General features: G+C 39.7%; 1 protein-coding gene across 11 annotated transcripts in view; it reads right to left on the minus strand.

The window, feature by feature from the left end:
- PLEKHA5 (pleckstrin homology domain containing A5) overlaps window positions 1-12,642 on the minus strand; it is a 178,108-nt gene extending 165,466 nt beyond the window's left edge. For 10 of the 11 annotated variants that reach the window (XM_067306427.1, XM_067306442.1, XM_067306466.1 and 7 more), the window contains exons 1-3: window positions 12,439-12,642; window positions 12,212-12,288; window positions 9,255-9,312 (exon numbers count right to left, since the gene is read on the minus strand). In XM_067306427.1, coding sequence (XP_067162528.1) covers window positions 9,255-9,312; window positions 12,212-12,288; window positions 12,439-12,536 — 233 coding nt within the window. In that variant the 5' untranslated portion in view covers window positions 12,537-12,642. The remainder of the gene's footprint in view (window positions 1-9,254; window positions 9,313-12,211; window positions 12,289-12,438) is intronic. The other variant, XM_067306458.1, reaches the window with a different exon arrangement.
- Between the last annotated feature and the right edge of the window lie 12,618 nt (window positions 12,643-25,260).

Raw genomic sequence — 25,260 nt, forward strand, 5'->3', positions numbered from 1 at the left:
ACACACATCCACTGTATTTAAAGATACTATTAGATATTTAATTCAGCCAACAAAAAAAATTATTGGCTCAAATGTCAAATGCTCTTAATTCTGTAAAAATAATAAAAAGGTAGCAACGCACTCTTTCTGCAAAAGTAGATCGGTTAGTAAAAGGAAGAATTCTGTGTCTCTTCACTCAGATACACCAAGAATGCCTGATCCCACAACAATCAATACTGAAATCACAACCGACACCCACATCAAGCATAAAAGGTAAAGATTCTACTGTAAAAGAGGTTTAAGCTCTGAAAAGATTATATGGATTTCTAATCAGGTTTAACTTGCATCTTTATTCTGATTAAAATGAATTAACTATGAAAATAAACATTTAATGTTATGACACTGATTGCTCAAACACATACTTTTGTTTGGAATTTTCCTTCTCGGCCGTCGATATCAGTCTTTAGCAAAGGTTTCAATCAAGAAATTTTAAATATACCTACAGGATTCTCTTTGTACATGGAAAGATACAAAGGAAAGTAGCCTTAGAAAGTGACATAGCCAGCATATAAAAAAATTAACAGCAGCAGTCTTAGTTTCTTGATGGAGAGAGGAAAGCTGGCTAAATTGTCATTTTCAACATCTAATCACAGATTAAAGATTTTTTTCCCCAGGGATTTGAAAGCAACTTCTTGTTGTTTACAACATTTTATTTCAAACTGAGCTTTCTGCCTTTCCTATAAATGAGGTGTATTGAAAACTGTCAAGATGCTGTCATCTGTTTTTATACATTCCAAAAGATAGTCTCAAAAATGATAGATATGGGACATTTGTCAGCAGCTGCTTAGCTTGTAGAATTTAACACAAACAAAAAATATAGGAAAACAATATAAAATTACAGAATTTGGCTAGTAGTACAACTCAGATAAAGGCATCAAAAGCTGTATTTTTTGCAGAGTTGATACAACTTCCATGGTCCCACCGACTCTAAGTGAGTATTAAAGAACATATGAAGAAATTCCATGAAATACTGGGACTGAAATGATTTCCCTGAAAGATGCAGAAGATGGCATTTTAAATCAAAATATTCACTTCATATCTTCCTTTCAAACACCTTTGTTTACCATGATTCCTCTTACCTGGTCTGACACACCATGTCATGTACATGTTTGCAGCTAATAAAGCACAAAATTCGTTCTTTAAGTATTTGTTTCTACTAAACATGATTTGTAATAGATTCTGGAAGAGAAAAAATAGGAAGCTAATTTTAAAGGATATCTTTCCCTACAAATAACTGCCCTTATTAAGTCACCTCGGAGATAGCTATGGAGAAACTTCTGAAGTGCCCCGGATATGCAAGCATTTTGCTAATTGTTTACATTAAGCTCATTGACCATCACAGGCCATACAGGCACTCAAAACCCTATCTGAAAACCTTTTTTTTCACTTCACGGATTTCAGCTGAGGATTCAGCTCCAGTTTTACAGGCACAGAGCAGAAAAATGCAACACTGTAAACACCTTTTTACACCTTTTTGCTGCTTTTTTAAATATTGCAATTACTATAAGTACCACTAAAAAACAATGACTACTTTTTACTCTATAGGTAATATTTTGCCATTCTGCAGTTTCTACAGATCAGCTGTTCAAAAAGAACAGATGAACCTGTTTCATTATCCATTTCCCCTTGCAGTAAAGGCAAAACTGGTTTGGTTCTCAACTTCATACAGCAAAATTGAAGAAGACCTTTGAAAATTCCCTGGCCTATGCAGTACTGGGAAGTGGGAGTCTTTCCCAGTTTTGTTGGGGTGACTATGCTACCAAGTTCCCATTCGAAAACTTCTATATATTTGAAAGTGGCTACTGATGAAACCTCTCCTTCCAACATCACTGGCAGAGGATACTTTCCCTTCAACCAGACGCAAGAGCATGTGAAATCAGCAGAGAGAAACACCTATCTTCCACTTTCAAGATAAAGAAGACAAAAGGAAGAAGAAAGAAAGGAGAAGTGTTCAGATTTAGGTATCTACTTACTGAAACACAGAAAAAACACATACAGGCACCACGCTGGCAGAAATCCCAGCAGCCAGAGCTGTGGAGCTTTGCTTCTGATGTTTGCCTGCAGCTTCACAGGAATTCTCCCTCTCTGATACACACAGAGGCAAACTGAAGATCACTCTCAACTGCCAAGCCAAAGTCTATCTCAGGTTTAATGAAAGTGTAATTCATTATCATAAGAGCTAGTATAACATAAACATATGCTGGAAAAGTAGGCTTAGTGCAGCACCACAACAGAATGTAGTTTTGATCCAATACAATACAAACACTTACAGACCACAGGGGAAAAAAAAAAATGCACACAGTGCCTTTAAGTAAAAGCAAAACATATAATGTACACTGGATAAAATTTGACCTGCAAAGGTTTTACTGAATCGTAACTGTACCAAGTATATTTTTCTATTGGAAAATTTCACAAGACTTTTGCCTGCCAGTTCAGCCATTTTTAGCAGTGGCACTTAATTCAAGGTACAGCACGACATGGGTACTAAGATGAGGAAGAGAAAAAGAATCTAAACAGCCGCCTGATGGAATAGGAGGAGGAAATACTGATACAAGCCCCCAGAATAATACTTTGAGAGCATATCAGTTCAGACATATTTCTCCTGGAGGTTGGAGGTGGGAGGAGAACAATGCATTACTATATTCATATAACATTGCAACAGCCACCTACGCAAAGTTATGATCGATCAGCATTTTCTTTGTTTTTCACCACCCTTCACACATTGTGGACACCAAAACTGAAAGACCACAGAAGAATTCACTTCACAGTAATAGTATCTTAAAGTATATACTAGCTTTCTCTGACATTATCAACTCAATAAGCTAATAATACAAAAGGTAGGAAAAAATATTACCACTTCCAAAACTATGAATCTAAAACTGCTCAAGTTAACTTACTAATTTGTTTAGAGGTATCAAAAATTTTAAACTATTCAAGACAGTGAAACAAAACAAAAAAAAAGTTCTCCCATGGTTTCAAGTCTATCTTTTAAAGAATAAAGCATTCAAGACATTACCTAATTTAGAAACACACTTCAGAAAAGAGACGGCTCAGAACAGCCACCAGATACGTCACACTCAAAAAGAGATTTCAGAAGCACAATAATTTTTAACTTTCACATTGGTATTCTACCTGCCAGATTAACTTTGAAACAGGTTCATAGGCTAGGGGTAATAGGCCCTGTCAGACCTGCACATGAGTCAGAAAATGTGTTTTTGCAGGGTGAACTTTTGCCACCCTTCCCTCTGGGAGAAATTCCACTGAGTTTGCTCCTAGGAAATTAATTCTCCCCCCTCTTCCTCTTACTAACTTTCCACTGCCACCATTCCTTTCTGCCTGGTTTGGCCCCCACTCCTCCTCTTTCTGCAGCTAGTCCCACCTTCACAGTTGTCTCCTTCGGTTCTCCACATTCTCTCCCTTCATCCTCTTCCTATTGCATCCCCCGCCGTGAGCTGCTTCTCAGATGCAAGCCTTATCTCTCCTCTTCTGACCCTCAGCCATTTCTTCCTGTATCTATAACCTGGGAACATCCATTCCCAGTTTCTGCATCGCACCTGTTCACCTGTTCTTCCTTCCCCTCCCACTGCTGTGCTCCTCTTGCACAGCCAGTCCCTTCCACAACTCCTCCACAGCACCATCCTCAGACAAATATCCTTTTGGTTTCTTTCTGCCTCCTCGCATTTTTCTTTTTCCCATGGAGCGAGAACATGTGCTTCTCCCAGGGCTCCTAGGAAGCACAATTCCATCCTTCCTACAGGGAAAACTGCAGCAGCAGGTCTAACACAGCACAAGAAAACGTTTCACAGAGCGGCAGCACTGTGAAGTGCCAGAGCATTCCCCAGGCAAGCAAGGGCCCAAGCAAGGCACTCACCACACTAAGCATTTTTGGTTCTTGAAATATTCAGCAAAATAAAAAGTAAATGTTAAAATGGATAATAAATTCAGTGGCATTCCTAAGAAGTTCTTCTTTTTGGAACAGCTTTGCCCACTTCAAAGGTAAAAGGTAGCAGGTTAGTCTGCTGTAATGTTATGTGACACTTTATTTACCCACGTGCCATTATTTGATCTAGAGACATCCTACCAGGAAAGAAAGGACCCAATGAAGGCCAAGAGTGAACTTCAGTCTTTCCTTAATTTTAGTAAAACAAATTTGTGTCAGAGGAAACCAAAAACAACTCAGTTTGCAGGAGCTGCACTGCTTCCTTCTGTTGGAGAAAGACAATCAGAGCTATTCTTATTTTTTCAAATGCAATTTTTCCCCTCTGGAAGGGGCTTGTCTGCAAGCATGTCTAGTTCTTTGATTTTTCTGGAGAACTTTAGGTTTCTTTTATCACAACTTCTCAGCTGAATGGGAGAGGATCTTTAAAATGCACACAAACACAAAGGTTCAAACAAAAGCTGAATACCTAATCAGCATAGGTTTATTTTAATAAACACCAGAAACTCAAGGCTGAATGAGAGCTTATTATCTCACTTAACTGCCCAATAAATTTCTTACCTTCCAAATTTCCAAGCTACATGCCTACAGTAAGCAAACCTGTATTGATAAAAAGCCTTTATAAAAGCATGCAAACCGTCTACTTAATTTAACAGTGAACTCACCTCAGCTTTGACTTGAGTCTGCCAATGTCTTGCTTCAGCAAGCAAGGGGCAAACATTGTTTGGATGAATGCTGGAGAATTTAAGCTTCAACACAAAACGTTAAAATGCAACTCTGACTTTCTTAATTCTTTTAAGTCCTTAAGGGCATTTACCTTGCAAACTTAATCAGCTTTTGTACTGTCCAAAAAACATCAGTGCTACAGCAGAGTCAAGAAATTTTACATTTCTAACACCTGAACAGCTCATATAAAGATACTTCTATAGAAGCCAAATTATACTGGTGCAAAAATTCTGCACTAGCATCCTTGGATTGACTTTTAAACAACTTTGGTAAACTATACAAGCTAAACAACATAAAACAGGTTTAAAAATCAATACAAAAATCCTAAAAATCCTCATAGGTTCAGCACTCCAGGCAGGGGAAGGGCAAGGCAAGTGAATACCTGAGTTTAGATAGTCTGGTGGTTCTAAGCAACAGCAAGTTTTTCTTTTTTTTAAACATAGGTAAATAAAAATGTATACATACATACACATACAGACACATTTATGTAAATTTTATAGCGCTCAAGAAAACAGTACATTGGTGCCTAATGATTAGACATCACAAGTTACTAGAAACATCAAGTCTAAAATTCTCATTAAACTTCATAGGCAAGAGGTCTGAAACCAGTAACCATGTACACACCTTCTCTATTAATAAAGTATCATATGGGGATTGTCACATGGGTCCATTTTCTTATGCACTTACTTATTAGTAACTTAAGCTTCCCTCCCATACCACTATCCAAATCAAATCTGTTTGGGGGATAAAGCCCTTAACTTTCCAGACCTAATGATGATTACCCAATACACTATGCATAAACAAATAGCCCAATGAAAGAAATGTTCTAGGCAGTTCAAAGGAAAATCTCTAATTTTTCAGCATGTAATGGCATCATTTTCAAATTGACTCTTCCCATACCTTATTTTACTTGATATAACACAAGATTCAATATTCAAGTGACAAAAAAAAAATCAATGAACTAATTATCAGAACTCATATTTGAGTGTGTCAGTTCTACAATCATATAGCTCTACATATTAAAAAGTCCTGCATTCAAGATAAAAGTTTAGTTATTAAATGAACAGAGATTACACTCAAACCAAGTATTAGTTCAGAAAAGTTTAATGAGAGAGTTCCCACTGAGGAATGAGGAAGAGCTGTCTGTGCCCATTTCTAATATTAAGGATACATAAAACAGATTTTCTCCCTCCCAACGGGACAAAACAGTTTAAATGTGATCAGTTCTCATGAAAACATATGCAAAATATTAAGGCATTCTACTATTTTTTATTCCAAATAACTGGCTAGTCACCTAAATTAATCTATACTTAACATTCAACGACTGAGAAAATATTGGTTAAACAAAAACAAACAAACAAACAAAAAAACCCCAAACCCCTACAGCAACAGCAACCAAAACACACACACATGCTTGGTCCTTCATGTTTCCAGAGGGGGGTAAAAACCTCTGTCATTACCAAGTACTACAATTCTTCTACCAATCCAAAAAAAGAAAAAAAAAAATAATGTGAGAAAGGTCAAAGTCCTAGCTAGCATCAACTTACTAATATAACCTTATGCAAAAATAAAACTTTGCTATGCAATGCACATAACTCTTCACCTGTTGCAGCTTTACAATATATTTCCTTTTTAAAGGCAGAACAAACTCTGTCATGAAAAAAAAACGTTTCAAACAAATGACTCAGGATACAGACTGCATTGAAATGTGATTATTTTTAAAGGACTCCTTATTTTTGTTGGGATGTGTATTTTCATTTTCAGACTAAGTAAATACCAAACGGTGACTATTTGTTTTACACGAGTCATTTGTTTGAAACGCCAATCCAAGGCATGTTAAGATTTAGACGGCGATTATCCTCTCAACATTATCCCAATTTGATTATACATTGTTTACTACATCAAAGCTAGAAAAAAAACACAGTAATAGATTCAGTGACACACCCACTTGGAACAGTGAAGACCTATTATTAAAGAACCATAAAAATCATTTTCAAAAGGTTTTTATTTTCAAACACAGTTTAGCATAAGATCTTACCATAAAGCAAGGATGTTAAATATTTTTATTCAACCCACATATTTGAATTCGTGCCTCAGAAGCTGGGTGAAATTATTTATGTGATCAGGAAACTTGACTATCCTTCATGTATAACTCTTATTGGACACATTACAGAAATTCTACAGCCAAGTTTCCCATAGCTGAACACATCAATAGTTTCATTAACATTCATTCCCTCAGTTTTTATTTGTAACTTTTACCAGAACATAAAACAACATATTTCATTGAGACCAGACCACAAACAAGTTTACAACACTTTTGCTTTTAACATAGTTTTACTGCACTGTGGTCAACAAAATAAAACAAATATTAGTATTTAGTTCATTTTAAAGGATCAGAACATTCAAATGAGCAGGTTGCAGGTAAAAATCTGCACATGGGGATGCCTGTATAGACAAGGTCATAACAACACATGCTTTTTCCCACCCATGGGGGAGCACCATGGTAGTTCAGACACAGACAACTACAATTATTATAACCAACATATCATCTAGAGTTACCCTGCATAACATTAGAAGACAGTGATTATAATGTTGTCGCCCTGTCTACACTCACTCTCACATCTTCCCTAGCACTGCTGGAGCTGAATGGTAGGCAACTTTAAAAGGAGAAGCTATCGTTGGGAAGAAGTTTAAACTCTGCCTGAGAGGCTACATTTGTGGAACAACAAACACATATTTAACTAAGGATGCCAAAGTGGTCGTACCGTGTGAACCTTTCAGTAGACTTGACATTACTATCTCTACTATCCTCCCACACCTTTCAAATCACAGAGGAGTGTTGTTTGTGCAACATGTTTTCAGAGATGCAGCACAATTTTTTTAATATGAACAGAGCTATTTAGTGTTGACTATCAGCAAAACTATCAGCTAAATGCATATCCTGACAGTTATGACAACACCTTGAACACAAAACCTTACAAGGACAAGAGTACACAAACAAGCTACCACTCAGCACATTTGTGCATAAGCTTTCAGCACATCAGTCACTCTACAATAGCTGTCCACATGCATGTTTTTATTCTTCAGTGAAAAATGAAGTTGCTGCTTTCCTGTTACTATAGCCAACACATTGTTCATAGCTTTATTCTGTGTTAACTAGATCAATCCAAAAGTATATGAGTGATTTTTTAATGTATTATATACATACAAAAACATTTTTAAGTTTCCCTCTTCTGTATTTAACATTCTGAATAGAAAGCTGGAGATGAAATCCTTAGTATGTTCCTTAGTATGCTCAGCCTGGTGAAACTTTCATTGTTTGTTATACAATGTTACTGCAACATAAGTTAAAAGAAGTGAAACAAACCCTAGTCTATTAACAAGAAGGCCCTTTCTAGACAGCACGGCACCAGTTCTGATTGTATTTTTAGAGCATTAACCTTTAGTATATTTTTTTTGAAGTTTGTTCACAATTATGATCAAACACTATCATATCTGTATGGGAAGACCTGCCATGCCATGTAAAATAAACCATGCAAACACTTACATAATACCCATCTCACAACATCTACCACGCAACTTAAACAGATTAGCCACCTTTTGGCCAACACTGTTAGTAAGACACAAAAAAACCTACCTGCAGTCTACAAGCTCTATTACCGTTAGCAATCCTCACTCACAGAAATTATCCCACTGGTGACACTACTAACTTAAAGATGGCAAACCAAACACACAGTGTAGTAAGGAAAAATTTCTGAATGAATTGAAAAAAGTCTGTAATTTGTTAAAGGTCCTTAAATAAGCAAAAGCAGCATATTAACTAAACAAATGTATCTAGGCACCACTTTAATTTTTTCCAGATAAGGGTGGTCTGATCATTTCAAGAAGAACAACTTGTAGGAAGTTTGTACAGATCTGACTAACATGATCTCTGAACTTCTGCATAAGAGCTCTATTTCTATGCATCTAATTCCAAAAACCAATACAGCAAACCTACCAAAGCAGACACACTCCTGAACACACACTAAAAATCTAGATTAAAAAAAAATACTGAAAAAGACATTAGAAGCTGATACAGGAGGTCTGCAAAATCACAGTCACATTAAATCTTCTGTTTGGCTTTAATCAAATAAAACGTAATTACTAGAGAATAAGGTTGGATTAGAACTCTTTTCCTAATAACAAAATAAGATCTTGCCTTTCTGAAAGCATTTAGAGCATGACACTGTATACACAAGTGTCATATAAACACACAGACAAACTCAAGATATTTCTTGACTTGCACAGGCATTTGTTGATAGATGGTTACACTCACTGCAGAAATTTACTTTGACTTGACTCTGAATCCTTAAGCAGCTTTAATTAAAGTATTTATACCAAAACTCAAGAAATTGTTTTAGCAATGCAGAATTTATTAAACAAAGCTTGCATACTCCTTTTAGATTTATAGTATAACATTTACATTTAGCTTGGAATATATTCAAGACTACAGTAACATTTAGACAAACCAATTTAAAATTACAGGATTGTGACAGATAAACACTCAACTTACTTTACATAATATCTTGCACCTTCAAAAGTATAAGCTTCCTCCCAACCTGTGGGTAAGTCTGGAAAACAAGCAACAAAACATTCTAATTAACTTTTGAAATGATGCCACCCATACTGGTCTACTCCCTAATACTAAGGCAGTTAAAATATTGTGCATCTTTTTCCACATACAGAAAGCATTTAGTACTATTAATAAATATCTTAAAGCTGGCTCACAAGACTTTCTCAGCTTAAACTCTGTAATCTAAGAGAACCAACATGATGAAAACGTGACTTGAATTTCTCTTTCTCAAAGGTTTTAAGTGTGTCCTTATTTAATAATGTTCCTTCCCTTGACCAGTAATTAGAAATTATGGTTATCGTCAGTTCTTTCTGCTTTAAACTTCAGTAGCATCTAATTACTTGATAGACGTAGAGATCTAAACAAAATCAATTTACCGAGTTTGCATTACATGCAAGTCACAAGCATCTTAACAGGCATGATACCAACTACACCACAGAGCTATTTTGCACTAGCATAATTCCACCACTGATGCGACTAACAAGTGTTCCTGAAGTGTTTACAACTCTATTCAATTTTATATGAAAATAATTTTCAATGCAAACCTAGTGGAGGAAGGGGGTAGAGTTTTTTCCTTCTCTGCTGAGTACCAGTCTTAAGAGTCAGGAGCCCACATATAAAAAAAAAATCTCTGTGGAAAAAGCCAGTGGTCTGTTTTTTTCAATTAACAGATTCCTGAAGTAATGGAAGCTCTGAAGATGTTGGGCACCTCTTTGCGACTCTGGATACCTCACTGCCTTTAAAAGTGTCCCAGTTCATGAAAACAATAATTCATATGTAGGGCTCACTCATGTAAATATAAAAGCAACAATGTATTTCCCAGTTAAAAGGAAAAAGCTACTCAGTCTGGACTATGTCATTTTTCTTGTTTACTGATTTGCTCTGGCTGTCTTTTTTACTTCACTGCTGTCTTCTCTAAAAGGGGGGGGGGTTAAATCAAGGTGTTTTTTGATAACAGCACAGGACAAAGTACAGCAAACAGGAAGTCGCTCTAGCAGAAGTATTTATGACTGCTATATGAACTTTGCAGAAGGAATACCTTTCTAGGACTGAATATCTCAAAGAATAAAAAGCACTTCAGTTCTAAAAGGAGGACAAAGCTTTCCACATAGTCCAGTAAATATTCACAGTATTATTAAATAAAGAGCCTTACAATAGCATACATTTCCCAAAGAAGTGTTATTCATTCAAAACTCTCAATATAAACACATTTTGACTAGGTTCCAAAACGATGGTCAGGGCAAAACAAGATATATAGCCCAGAGTTAATCTGTTTGATTATATCTATATATAGAGAGATATGAATTAACATACACATGAAAGAGGAAAAATACAGAAATTGGTTTGTTTTGTGGATGCTTCAATATCTGATCAACAAATCATTATCAGTATATATAAGGTCATACCTCACACAGTGTTCAGAATGAAGTTTAATTTACCTGATAATAACCCTCTCCTATGTTGCATACAATCCTCCAGATACAGCCAACTGTATTTCCTTTCAAAGGCACTTAGTGCCAAGAACGAATAAGACATTTAGAAAATTACTGGGAAATAGCCAGTCAGCAGAGCCACTGGTAGCAATTTGAAAGAAAAATGAATACACAGCTAATGCTAATGTCCAGCAAGCAAAGCACCTGACATTCATCTGCCCCCATGCCTATCACTGAAGCTGAAGGACAGTTTCTCAGTTAATCTGAGTACTAGAACAGGGGGAAAGAAGAGCCTGATAACAATCAGTAGTTCTATTTCCTGGCTTTCAATGACTTACAAGCTATAGCCCTTCACTGCAGATAAAACTGCCAAGTTGTAATAGCCAGAGACTAATGCTCTTCAAACTATTCTCCCCTCACAAAAGAAAGATGTCCACAGTTTTCTAAAAGACTATGTCTAATTTCTTTATGCATAAGCATTAATCAGACATAAAAAGCAAATAATCTGATATAGTCACTTGCAGATTTTCCTGTGACTATTCAAGCGATTACATACATAGAAACAACTGCACTTATAACTATGCTCCACCACCTCCCAGTGGCATACGCAGCCCGTGTGCAGCTCCAGCAGTCGGAGTTTAGCTCTGGGTCTCCAGAGTGTCTGCTGTAAATCCTCCTCTGCCAGCACCTCCTGCTGCTACTTCAGACTGGAACAAACAGCAGTAGCAAAGACGACTGATTTCACCCTCCTCCAAGTTATTCCTAATGTTTCAGTCGCTTTTCCTCCTACCTGTTCCACCTCTTTCAGTCACTTAGAAACCACCCACACTCTCAGCCTAGATGGAAGTGGAGGGAGGAAGAGGGTTTCTGGGTGACTATGCTTAGTGGAATCAGCCTGTACATTTCTAGTGTACCTATCATGGTTATATCTACATATTGCTGGAAACAGAGTTAAGATGCGTGGTTTGAAGCTGAACTGAGAAAGGATGCTGCGTAGGTGAATAACCTGGGTAACCTGCAGAAAGCATGAGAGCAATAAGGAGCTCTCTAATGGCAACGGCACAATATTACAGGGGTGATACGAGGCAACCAGAAGAGAGCAAAAGAAAAAAGAAGAGATTGCACAGCGCAGGGGGGCAGGAAATCCTCTTAAGAGCGAGCCGAGGAGCACACTAATGACGACCAGCCAGGAACGCAAGGCTGCACCGTCCCCTCGCTCTCGCTCAACCCAGGGACGAACAACGGCGACGAGCGAGGGGGCAGCGGGCGAGGCGGGATGCCGAGTTGCCCGGGGTGACCGCCGCGGCACGAAGGCGCCCGCGGGGCGCTGCCGGCGCCAGGGGGCTCCCGGCGGCCGGGCGCGGCGCGGCGGGGCGAGCGCGGACCCGCGGGGGGAGGCGGCGGGGCCGCGGGGGGGCGGCGGCCGGGCCGGGGGCGCCCGCCCCCCCCGGGAGCGGCTCTTACCTGCGCTGCGGCGGTGCCCGGTGATCACGGCCTCTCCGGTGAGCGGGTGCAGCCAGGTGGTGCTCTTCGCCTCCTCGCTGCGGGGACGCACACACGGACCGAGTCAGGCAGGCACAGCACCAGCACCGCCGCCGCCGCCGCGCCGCCCCCCCCCCCGCACGCCCCGCCCGGCCCCGCCGCGCCGCTCCTCTCCGCGCCGCTCCGCTCCCCTCCGGCCCCGCACTCACTTGATGAAGAAGACGCGGCCGCCCTGGCTGATCCCGTAACTCCAGCTGCCGGGCAGCGCCCGCAGCCGCTCCGCGCTCAGCTCCGCCGGCGCCGCCATGGCCGAGCCGCCGCCACCCGCGCAGCCGGGGAGAGCGGAGGGGAGCGGGCGGGGGGGAAGGGGGGGACGCGGGCACGAGCGAGCGCGTCCCCGCCGCTGCCGCCAACACCTTGGGGAGGGGGGAGGGGCGAGGCGGCGCTCACCGCCCCGCCCCCGGCCCCGCCCCGCCCCTCCCGCTTCGGGGGCGCGCGCGGCCGCTGGCTCGCTGCCCGCGGGGGCGCGCCGCCTGCCCCAGCGCCGCCGCTCGGCGCGCCGCCGGCCGTTGGGGCGGGGCGGCAGGCGGCGGGGCGGGGCGGCAGGCGGCGGGGGACGTCCCGGCGCTCGGGGAGGGCAGCGAGGGGGCTGCGCCGGGCGGCATCCCTCCACCACCCGGGCCCTCGGGGAGGGGGGAAGCCGAGTTGCTCGGCGGCTGGCCGGACCGTCCAGCGCGGCGGAGGCAGCCGCGAGGAAGGCACGGGCTGCAGCCGCGGCCCGAGCGGCAACGGTCGTGCCGGGGGGCCTCGCCTGGGCGGGCGGGAGGGCGCGCTCGGTAACGGCCTTGCAGGGTAACGGTCGCTGCTTGCTCGGGGGGGAAGCTCGGGTGGTTCCCGCCCCCTGAGACCTTGCAGCGGGGACTGACACAGTCATGTCTGTTTAGCAGATCCAGAGCTGAGCCAAAAGAAAAAAAAACAACAACAAAAAAAACCCACTTCATGTCGCCAGGAAATGAGTCCGTCACTTCTTGAATCCGGGATCAGTTTCTTGACCAACGGCGGGCTCGGCCTCCCCCCGTGGAAGTGCTTACATGCATCGCAAATCTCAGAATTTTAAAGTACAAATGTGAGACACCATAGCTGTTAATCTCCCATTGGGTCTTTAAAGACACACATTCCTACAGGAAATTAAAACTTTTGTAGAATTTCCTCCAGGGGCATATACACTCTTCTTAGACTCTCAGCTTCAGGACTTTTTTATTTCTCATATGAACATGTAGTCTTCAGAAGCAAGAGTAAAGTGATGCCATGTTTTTTCTTGATATAAACAACACCATTTCTTGAGCTGAGTGCTTCTCCTCTAAAAGATGTCAAGGTATGACAGACTTTTACTTTTATTCACATGAATAATCTGATCACATGTGCATTCATACATAGCTATGCACACCTTTGATTGAAGTTACAAACGAAAAATGTAAATTACTGAAACTCTGCTGTGGCCATCACCTTTATAAGGGAAACTTCCCTTCAAAAAGTCACTCTAAATGAGGGGTAAAACTGGGAAGTCCAGTAGCAGTCCTATATCCACACAAAAATCTGAAATTCACAGCTGTCAGTATTCTGCACGGCAACTGTCCTCCTCTTGCTCCCCATTATGCACATCTTCCGAAAAATGAAGTACAACAAAACAAGTTGCTATGTGACTTGGTCCTCATCACGCCTTGTGGGCGAAGCCTTAGAACACAGTTGTCCCACACAAGATACTTCAGACCTGGAAAGTAGTGAACATGTGAGCAAGTCTTAGTTATCTTTTTGTAACTGGAGGTAAGATAAGAATTCCTCCCTGTCCAACAATACTCTTCATTTTCACTTACCACTGACAGCATCTGAGATTTATAGACTACCAGAAAAAGATACACTGGAGAAAGCACAAGTTATTCTATAAACAGCTCCCTTCCCTCCTAAGAGCAAGAACCTTTAGATGATGAGCAAAAGTGAATAATGACTTCCACTGAAGGGCTGTGGAAAGCTGCCTGGCAACAGCATGGGGGAAACCACGTGCATTTTGGGCTCCTGAGGTAGTTATACCCTGCTCGTTTCTTCCTCGTGACATAGCTAGAGCAAATGCATTTGGTCTTGAGAATAGTGCATACCTTCCATCATGCAAAGTCAGTTTTCTTCTTTAGCAGAGAAGGACATACAGCATGGCTAGACCTGTATTGGCTCAGATCCATAAAAATCAGTTAGGCATCTGAAGTTGGATTTGGGCGCATAAATCCTACCTAATCCCAACATGTGCTTTGCCAAGCTCCTTCCTTGGGCAACTAAATTTTGCCAGTACATTTCCCTGCAACCTCGTTTCTGTTTTGCATACGTTTAGAATTGTTGCCATCTCAGTAAAACCAAGAGCACAGAACCTAAAATGCGTCAAAGCCTAGCTGAGTTCTCAGGCAAGACGTTCCTCTGCAGAGATCTCCCACAGAGGCCTGAGGAATTAGTTGCATTTGGGCCATGCCTAACAAGGAATTACAAGGAATTAGTTTCTGTCATCACCAAGAACCAAGCAAACCTCTTCAGCTTGAAGGAGGAAGGGCTTTTAAATCCATGTCACTCTTCCCAGGAAAACGCTTTAGCTCCCAGCTAAAAGCTGTTCTAAAGCTGAGACTATTCTACAGCACTGAAGGTGCGCCTCCTCTCCCCATTGAAGTCATACTTTGCAAATACAATTAATGGGCTAAATGGAGGTAACATGACTTGCTGGTCTCATGAATAGGAAGCTTATCCAGGGAGTGATGGAAAATCTTGGTTCTTCTCCATTGTTCAAGGACTCTTATATATCTTATGTTAAACAGTCATTGAATAGAATCTGATATTAGTAGTTTTGGAACATATGGAGGACACATTACAACTGTATTTGCCAGAATTAATCCTGCAAGATGCCATGCACCATGAACTCGCATTGATTTCTGGGAGCCCTGAGTTTTATCATTTTGTGGAATGGATTTCATGAATTGCAAATAGTATGAGTGAAAACATATTTGCATCATTTGCACAGGCTGGTGCTACTGGGGTTAACAGTTTTTCTTTCTGAAGAGTGCTGTTGGCTCCATAGTTAAAACTTTTGCTTCAAACAGTGTAAAAGTTTGATAAAAACAAACCATACGTCAGGTTTTCCCAAAGTTCACTAAGCGCGATTTTTCTACAGTCAGATAAATGCTTGAGTGCTTTTTAAAGAGGGGGTTAGAAAAAATTATTTTAAAAAAGCCACACTTATGTCTCCACCTAAGAGGAATGAAACTGTCTTTTAAAAGCGGCCATAACAATTCTTTATATTATTGAAAATATGACATATTTTACCTTTCACATTATTCCTTTTATTATAAAAATGAACCAATGAGTACAAATTTGAAACTGGTCAGTCTGATTTAATAGTTGAACAAGACTCAGTGAAATCCATTCAGAAGCTCCCATCTGGCCGACACTTCCTTTTCCCAGAAGAGAGGAGGACTAGGGCATTCAAGCAGTAGCCATCACTGAAACAACTGTATTCTGCCTTCTGCATATATGGCAGATATATCTGTTCACATATCTGTTGCTGCTGTTGTCACTGATGGGAAGTGGATGCAGCATGTGAAGCAAGTTGTTGTTACTTTGTGTGTGTCGCAGGGATAAGAGGAGAGCCCTCCCACCGGTATCTTTGTAAGCCATTCCTGTGAGCCTGGGATAAAGTTAAAACCCACTTCCTTTGGGTTCTTTCCCAAGGTTCTCCATTCCCATCTACCTTTTTTCCTTCCTTTTTCACCTCTCCAGGACAGTAGATTTCCTAGCAACTCCCTTGGGGTCAGGGAAGACATAAAAGCACAAAGTTATTGATGTTAATTGATGTTAACTTCAAAAAAAAAAATCATCTCAGCTGGGTAATGTATACAAAATCAAAATATTTAAAATTCCAGAGGCAAATGAACCCTGCCCACAAAATAATAAATCCCTTTAACTGGGATTAATTAAAAGCTGCCATTGGGAGAGCATTCATTGAACAAACTCAGAGAAATCCACCCACACCTCTCCCAACAGGTGTGAGGTGACAATGAACATAGGATGAGACAAACATAAAAAAGGCTAAGCATAGCATTTGACAAAGCCAGTAGCATCTGAAACTGAGAGTGGATTGCAGTCCTGATGCTCCACCTGAAACCTGTTCACAGCTTTGTGTTTGCCAGAGTTGATTCTCTGTCTTCTGTCAGTATGAATCAAATTGGAGGAGGTTATATCATGGAGCCTGTGACTTTAAGTTTTTTTGCTATTTAATGAGCAAGACAATATAAGGTTTAACATTGCAAGAAAAGACTATCACTGAGGGTGCAGCTTTATGTTGCACATTCTGGTGAGGCAGCTGCTTTTGAAGAGTGTGTTCCTTTTTGCCCCATCCCTAAAGATGAGCCTCTTTTGCCACCATGGTGATATTAAAGCCCAGGGTGAATTGGATCAGCTTGCTAATCTGATAGAAAATAAATCACAAAACCTGTCAATTCATTTCCATCAGATCAGGAAGCTGATCCAACTCATCCTGAGGTTACCTGATAACTAGATCCAGTACATGGAGGGGGAAGAGCAGAACCACTCCTTTTGGCCTACATTCTTCAATGACGGGGAAAAAACAAATATGCTGGTTGACCTTCTCTGGAGCCAGGATATCTTTTGTGTAGATGCAAGAATCAATTAGGCTAGGTTAGAGGAAATAAGAAAAAGAAAAAGCTGCTTAACACGGTCTCTGCAGACTGTCCCCCTTGGTAGAATTCTCTGCCTCTCCTTTGCAAGAGCCTGATAAGAGTTCAGGGGTTCTGTCCAGCTCTGAAGGCTGCAAGTTTTCCTAGGGGTCACTGGTACAAGCAGCACAGTAGTTCTGTTCTCTGTTAGTGTAAAGCCTCAATCTGATTGAACAAGCACTGGGTCATTAGCCTCACTGTCATCAGCAAGCAAAATTCTAGCAGAGTATTTTCACAGTCTGTGAGATCCAGAACTAAAGCCTGTATTTACTCAGGCAATAGAAATAAAGCAGTATAATAAGTTTTGCAATCTGTGCTTGACGGAAAAAGCAGTTTTGCTCATTTTAAAACTTTTTTTAGCTCCAATTAATGATTTCCAGGTAAAGCTGTGTTGTGCAAAAATTTTGTTTCCTTTGGGGCAGTGAGTTCGTATGTGAGGTATATTTCTTTTAAAAATCCTGTCAAACTAGTACAAACAAACCCCAAAGCCAGAGAATGAATTTTTTTCCCCTGGTAGGCAACATCAGAAAAGCAAAAGGGCTTATTATTCTCAGAATGAGCACCATCTTCTCAGAATAATATTGACCATTTGATGTAATTTTGAACAACGAATAGTTCTTTGTAGCTTCAAAGACTTGATTACCTTACTGTCCATGTCATGTATACCATGATGAGCTTCTGGTTCAGTCTTCCAGCCCAAAATGAAGGGATGCCATACTCAGGGGCTTCAGATTTCATTTACTGAACATATCATATTCAAACATCTCAAAAAAGCCTGAACCCTCGAGATCAAGGGCTGCTTTGCAGGAACCTTTCTTTCTAATTCTTTTTCCCAAAACTTCACAGTCCTCTTCTTTAGGAAGGACTCCAGCCTACCAGAACAAGCTGAACAGTTGTCTGTAACTTTTGCATATAGCTGAATGACTTCCTTTGTCATGTGTTTGTTACCCAGCTTCTTGAAAAAGGTAAATTTATGTAAAGAAGGAAAGAATTTGTGAGAAAACTGCAATGATCTCAATATCCTACTTGTCCTCTTACTAGTGACTGTTATCTACAATTGGTTTAAGCCAGGAAGTTTCACATTCTGAAGAACGTTCTTATTTGAATCATCCAGAAGAAAATTATATAAAGTACAACATGTATATGTTCTCTGTTTCTCTGCTGGGTCCTTTGTTTCACAGATCTCTTCAGTTAACTTTAGCATCTGCTTTTCTTCATGCAGTCCTTTTCACTGCTGCTGTCCAGCTCCTCAATAACCTGTTCTGTTTCAAATTCTAGGAGATGCAGAAACTCTCTGTTTTCTGGAAGAAGCAGATGACCTGTGTTTCTCCTAAGAATTGTCATTGTTCAGTAATCACTTGAACAAATAAGGAGAAACTTTGTGTGGAATATCTCAGAGGGCTTTGCCTATGCTTTGCTTGTGGTTTGCTGTTATATAAGATATACACAGTCATGCGGCTGCGAAGGCTTTCACTTATGCAATTTTTCATCATGTGCATTACCTATTTGTTTTATTTTAATGGGGTTAGTAAGAACTTGCAGTATCTTTGCATTTAATACTAGCAACTATATAATGAGAGAATCTTATTTTAAGCTACCCCATTCAGCAACATTTCAATAGTTGACAGTCTTTTTCCAAAGTGATGCCAAGTAATAGAGTAAGTTTGACCTTCGAGATTTTTGCAGACCCCTTTTTTTCAATCTTGATGCCATTTTCCACAAAACCATTATACGGTGGGTATCCTGGGCTTGATGTGCTTTAATTGATACTATTTTTGCAAGACATATGACATCATAATCAAATCATGGTCCATTTTCTGTAATTGCCACAGTTGGTATAATACATATGCCAGTCTTTATGTACTAGACATAAGATTACCAATGTAGCAGTCTTTCTTTAATAATGCTATAGGAGGATAATGAGAATAGTATCTCTTTTCAGTCTGTAATTTTTCCACCATCTACAGACAAATCTAGGTCAACTCTTAACTTATTGATCTAAAGTTTCCTTGAGTATATTTAGATACAAGCTAGTACCTGTTCTAACATTTGTTATGTTGTTAACAGCATTCACCTTCTATCATCTTAACACTTTCCTTTTGACCTGGTCTGTTTGCTAGAAATTCTGTGCTTCCATTGCTATATTTTCATGTAGTTCAGCTAAATGTGTTAGCTACACACATCCTTTTTATTTTATCCCCATGGATTCCTGTTCTTCCATAGTATCAGCTCTTCCAGTGGGAGGTAGGTAGTGTCAGGCATCTCTTTTCTCTGGCAGAGTTCTCTCCTTTCATGTTTGGTACCTTTACATGTGGTTTACATTATACCCACATGAATGTTTCACTCACTACATGGCATGTTTTATCTATGTGTGCTAGATATGAATTTAACTGCAAAAACTTTGTTGAAACCTAACTTGTAAAATTGTGTTTGATTCATGTTCAACATGCTTCAGTCACTGGGGATGGGGTTTTCTGACTAAATGAAGGTGTCTCCCAAGGCCACTTTTATAGCAACAGTGGGCTAATCAATGGAATCTAGGGTACAATTCACCTCATTCTGGTGTAGATGCCTATATGTGGTCAGCTGAATCACTCCTTGAACTGTGCAGACTACATTGACTAGCACTCCATTAACAACAAGGGGTGCCTACGCCCGTCAGACGTAGAGACCTATGTTATAAACTCCTATAGTCAGAGGAGAAAAATCCCATCCAAAACATAACTTTTAGTTGAACAGTTCCCACAAAGAATCCCCCTGTAGAATATTCACACTTTATTTCTTTTAAAGATAGTCATAGTGACTGATGGGAAGCTTTTGCAAAATGTTTTTGCTGCTTATGAATATAACTGTACAAAGGGGAAATAAAGCTTAAGTCTGTATTTTCTTCCAGTCAGTCTCTTTCATTATTTCTTGCAAATTCTCTCTGATTACATTTTTCAGATTTTTCCATTCAGTCTTCAGATCTGTTCTTCTCTTCATGTTTCTATGATTTGTGATGTGGTTCTGTAGCATCAGCTGGCTTCCCTTTCAAAACTTTTAGTCAGATCTAGCTCTGGTCTGCAGCCAAGTTAATTATCATAGCCTTTTCTAAGTACAAATTACATTCTTCTAGTAGCCTTTTTCTGAGTTTTGGGTCTCTTGACTCCTGTTGTAGTCTGATCTCAGATCTTGAAAATTACACATTTGACAGTAGTTTCAAACATAAGTATCTCTAAAGTTTTTCCTTTTTGGTTTCAGTTATACATATGGTATATCTCAAATATTTCAGTTTTTTCAAGTGTGCAATATTTTCTTGAATCTCTATAGCACAGACTAACAATAAGCTTGTTCTTTCTTATTTACAGGCTATTAAACAAATCAAATGCTTGTGGTCATGTGGTATTCATAAAGACAGATACCTTAATTCATCTTCCTCTTCATCAGTCCTGTCTCCTATTCTAAAGAGAGGTTTGGGGTTTTTTTGCTTGAATATCCTCCAACTATTTTCTGCATTCCCGGAGAATTTCATCTGCTATGAGTTTTTTAGTTTCTGCTCCATAATATTTGCCAATTACACTTCTTCTAGTCCTCAATTTCTCTGTGCCTTCTTCTGTTTTTACTTCTGCTAGTGCTAGCACGTAAGGCTTTTAAGTTGCATTAAAGAAAATGCTAGGTTAGAGATTATAACGAAGTGACTTTAATACAGCAAAACGGTAACATATATGTAAAATAAATAAATATGCAAGAGAGGAAGGAACTTGTGAAGAAGAAACTAAAATCTGTGCTCCACTGAACCAGCTGCTAACACCAAATATTACTAAGAACAATTGCTGTATTGGAGAGTACTCCATTGTCAAAGGCAGCAGATCACTCAGTACCAGCCAGAACCATGGAAGTCTCAGGAACCAATTTTTCCACCATCATTTGTCCCTTTACTTCTTGCATAATCTCAGTTGCTGGTCTGTAGATTAAGTCTTACTCTCATTTAATTCATAGCCATATTGTCATTCTAGTGGTTTTCAACCTTTTTTGATTTGTAGAACCCTAAATGTTTTCCAGGGCAAGCAGGAGCCCTGCATAGCAGGCTCACATTCACTGACAACAGGGTTAGCCTTCATTAACCCTTAGAAGTAGTGCATAGATCACACAAGGTCTGTGACTCCTTGGTTAAATATTGCTGTTAATACATCTTTTTTTCCCCCCAAAGTTATTTCAACTTCTTCCAGCCTGTCGCAAAAGTTAACTCAGCCTAGTTTTTAGCGATTTCCTTTTATCCTTATAATTTCAGGTTTCTGAAATTAAACTTTCTTTCCTGAGCAATAATTAGCCATTTTTAATAGATTCTTGTATACTTAGAAAATATATATTATTTATTATAATATATTATTAAAATATTATTTATTATTTAAATTATTCATTTCCTGTACTCCCCCTTCCTTCATTATTTGGTATTAAATACCAAAAAGCTTCAGTTCTTTTGACTTAAGAGTTGCTATTGTCTCCTGCAACAGGTTCCCTAAGCTTTTTAATTCAGTTGCCCCTTCCCCCCAATAATTCCCTTCCCAACAGAAAAATCTCACAGAAACTAGCACTGTAAATAATAGCACTGTACTCTGTTCAGTATTTCAAATGCTACTCTTCACTATCACATCCATGAGTACCTGAACCCTCCATTTTCTTTCTTTCTATTTCCTTCCTTTCTTTCTTGCTGTTCTGCTGCTCCCACTAGCTTTACTTTCTCCACTTGCCTCTCCTTCTTATCTTCCTTTCTCTGCCTCTAAAAACAGTTGACACCAATTCTGCCTGGAGAATTGGAGAATACTTCTCCATATCTTCCTCCTCATCACCATCTCTGTCTCTCCCAGTATTCCCCTTTAACTCTGCTTCTATCTCCCTCCATTTACACTTCTGCTCCTTCTAAAGAGGACCTGCATTGCACAGATGCAGATGGCAGCTGTGGCAGAGGAACTTTTCCTCCGCTCTTCATTTTCCCTAAAGCCTGGATGTTCTCTCCAGCATTGGCCCTGTACATGCCCTCTCTTATGATAATTTCTGCAAAACTCTGTGCCTCCAGCTTGTTCTCAGAAGAGTTTGAATGATGCTGTGGGGAACTAGGCTTCCTTCCCTCCAGTCTGTTATGACTATCACTTCTCTTTTTTGCCTCTTCACTTGTTTTCTATCTTTAATGTCCATGTGACACCATTCTTCTCTCTATCCTGAACTAACTCTTCTGTTACAACTGACTTCTGGCTTTCCGCTTTGCTCTTTCTGGAGCTGAAAACTTCATTTTCCACACTGAGATCTGTGCTTTTCTGCAAGTCTAGATCAGCAGATTTATTTCTCCAGCTAGGCATTATATTTGTTTTGCTTTCCTCATACTCTCCTTCCTTGCACCAGCCAAGCCACTAAGAACATTAAACTCTAGTGTAACTTTTTATTTTTTAAATCTTAGTTTTTAGAAAGGGCCAGAAAGAACGTGGTAGACCTAAAACTGAAGAGATTAGCCTTTCAAAGCTTGGCAACCATGCTTTATTATTCTTAAAACATTGTGAGCAAAAGCTGGATACTATTCTCAGATTAGAAAGAACACAAGAAAATCTCAGCGAGATCAAGCTATTGGGAAAAGCTTGAAAGCAAGATAAGAGAACTGTTGGGAACTCCAAAAGAAATTAAGGAATACAGAGCCATAGGAAGTGATAGAAAAAGAAAATCAGAATTCCTGAATAAGGACTTGGGAGGGCTTTTAAATAGATCCTACAGCAAAGACAACTGCAGAGGGGATTGCAAAAGCACAGAAGAATGAAGCAACCCAACTCAATGGAAAACAGACGGCAGCAGTAGTTTGCCAAAGGCCCAGAAGACTGCTGGTATTTCACAGCAAGCTGTATCAGTGGAGCTCCCTGTCACATGGCCACCATGCTAGAGAAAAGTTTTGTAAACCCTAGTGGGTGTTTTAAACTGTATTCAAAGAAGCCACAAGAATATCAGATAGATGTCCCAATATTTGTGGTAGAGGACTGGGACGGTGCGGTTGTTACTGTCTGTGTGTCTCTTCATTAATACAAAAAGGAAAAGAGAAAGTCTACAGAGGAAAGGGGATACCTGATATCTGCTTTACAGCCAGATTTTTTTCTAGCGCTGTATTCAAGGATTGGCTGTTGAGACAAAAGCAAGGCAGATGTTAGGAAAAAGAAGGTGCTTTTTCAACAGGAGCTGTTCAGTGCTGTGTACATGAGCGAGAAAAAAGAAGGCGTATCTTTTATCAGTTCAGCTATCCCAGGGAAGAGTTTCTTAAATTTTAGTCCTATTAGACACTAGTGAAAAGATCATGAAAAGCAGCAGCACTATTTATGCCACCAGCAGAAGATACAGCATTTCAACTAACACACAAAGTCAAACCAAAGAAATCTGAGAGAAACGAAAAAGCCATGATTCCAGTCTAGTAATAATAGTGCCCTAGAGACTCTTGCAGTAAGACATCTTCATAAGAGAGAAGATAAAAATATAGCTGTAAAAGAGGCCATGGTTAGAAGCTGCATCCAACAGCATGTGACCATATTGCAGAAGCACACAATTTTCAAAATGTTGGAAACAATCCAGAGAGAACTGACATCAGAAGATGCTTCCACATTCCCATGGGAGATAACATCAGCAGGATAACAACACCATATTACACAAAAGATAGATCTAAATGGATGAGAATTTAAATTGATCCTGGAAAAGCTGTCACTGCCAAAAGAGTACAAGTGTTTCAACCATTTATCTGAAAAGACTTGATGAGATTCTGCATTCACCCAGTAAATGCTACATTAGTTGTTTACTGGCAGTTCCTAGATTCCTGGCTAGAACCAGAGTATGCAAGAATGGATGTAAATGGATGAAAGGTAAAATCGATTTTGGAGTGGCTGTCACTGGGGAAAAAAAACCACAACTGTTGAGTGACAGACCTGAAAAGACCTGATTTGATTCTGCATATGTGTAGTATTCCTATACTATATTAGGTGTTTATAGCCAGTTCCGAAGGAAACTAGAAAAAGGAAAGAAAATGTTCCAAGAATAATTTGAGAAATTATCAAATATTTTTACTGTGATTGCCAGGAATGAAAGAGTTAGCTGTAGAAGGAGAGCTTGGTTATACTGGTCACAGAGAGTAATCTATAAATGAATGCATTTCCCAAGTCTTCACAGGATCAGCAAAATTGAACAAAATAAGATTGACATAATTTGCCACCTCCTTTGGTGTCATAATTCTTCACTGCTTTTCAGTATCAAGGGACTATGGTTATTTCCAAGACAGAGAGTCTCAGATGTGTACTTTTTGAATAAAGGCCCAATTACTTTTATAGGTATCACAGAACTTAATACAAACATGTTTTTGGAATGGTACTTGTTTCATTCAGTGGGTCAGATATTTGCTAGGTTATCCAAAGCCAAAATACTTTTAGAAGTAAGTGACATGATAAGCTGTTGGCGAATTCTTTCATGCAAAAGAATCTATGCTAGCTACAGCAGAACCCTGTGTTTATAATCACATCCCTTAGGCATTTCTTCAGTCCTGTATTAGTCTTCAGAAAGAATCTGCTTGATGGAGACCAGATTACCAACATAATATCTGACCGGTAAAGTTTACAGAGAACACAGACCTGAGCACAGTGTATAGCCACATGTAGGCCTAACAAGACAACCATGCCTTGTATGGAAAGAAACATAAAACTTTTAGAGAATCCTAACTAGGAAATGAGAAGTGTTTCTCACTCTTACATATGTAACTCCTAAATAGGCTCTTAAGAATTACAAGATACTTTTCATTTTTTAAAAAAATTATTTTTACCAGATTCTGTTATAGGTAATAAAATCTGTAGGAAATCTCTCTAATGAAGGTAATGCATGGAATCTAAGGAGCTAACCAAAAAAGGCCCGTTCACTATGTGCTTTAACAAATGTAGAAAACAGTGCATCTTTGTAATGTTTAACAACTGTGTTCAAGAAGAAAAAACAAATGAAGAGGAAAACCAGAAGCCTGTCACATATTTCAAGCATTGCAAACATACAAACAAACCCAGCCCAACATTATGTCCCAGTGGAAATGAAAGTCTTAGTAATGACACAGACATTTGAACAGCTTACTGAGTATTTGGTATGGTCTGTTTCTGTTGTAAAAATGCCTTTAGTGGCACTGTTGAATCCAAAATCATTAAATGAATTTTTACCCAGAATACAAATGCTGTTACTGCAACCTGGCAAATTTCTAACTGAGCACATCCTGGAGAAAGCAGTCTTAGG

Source organism: Apteryx mantelli, chromosome 1, assembly GCF_036417845.1.
Source record: "Apteryx mantelli isolate bAptMan1 chromosome 1, bAptMan1.hap1, whole genome shotgun sequence".
NCBI classification, from domain to species: domain Eukaryota; kingdom Metazoa; phylum Chordata; class Aves; order Apterygiformes; family Apterygidae; genus Apteryx; species Apteryx mantelli.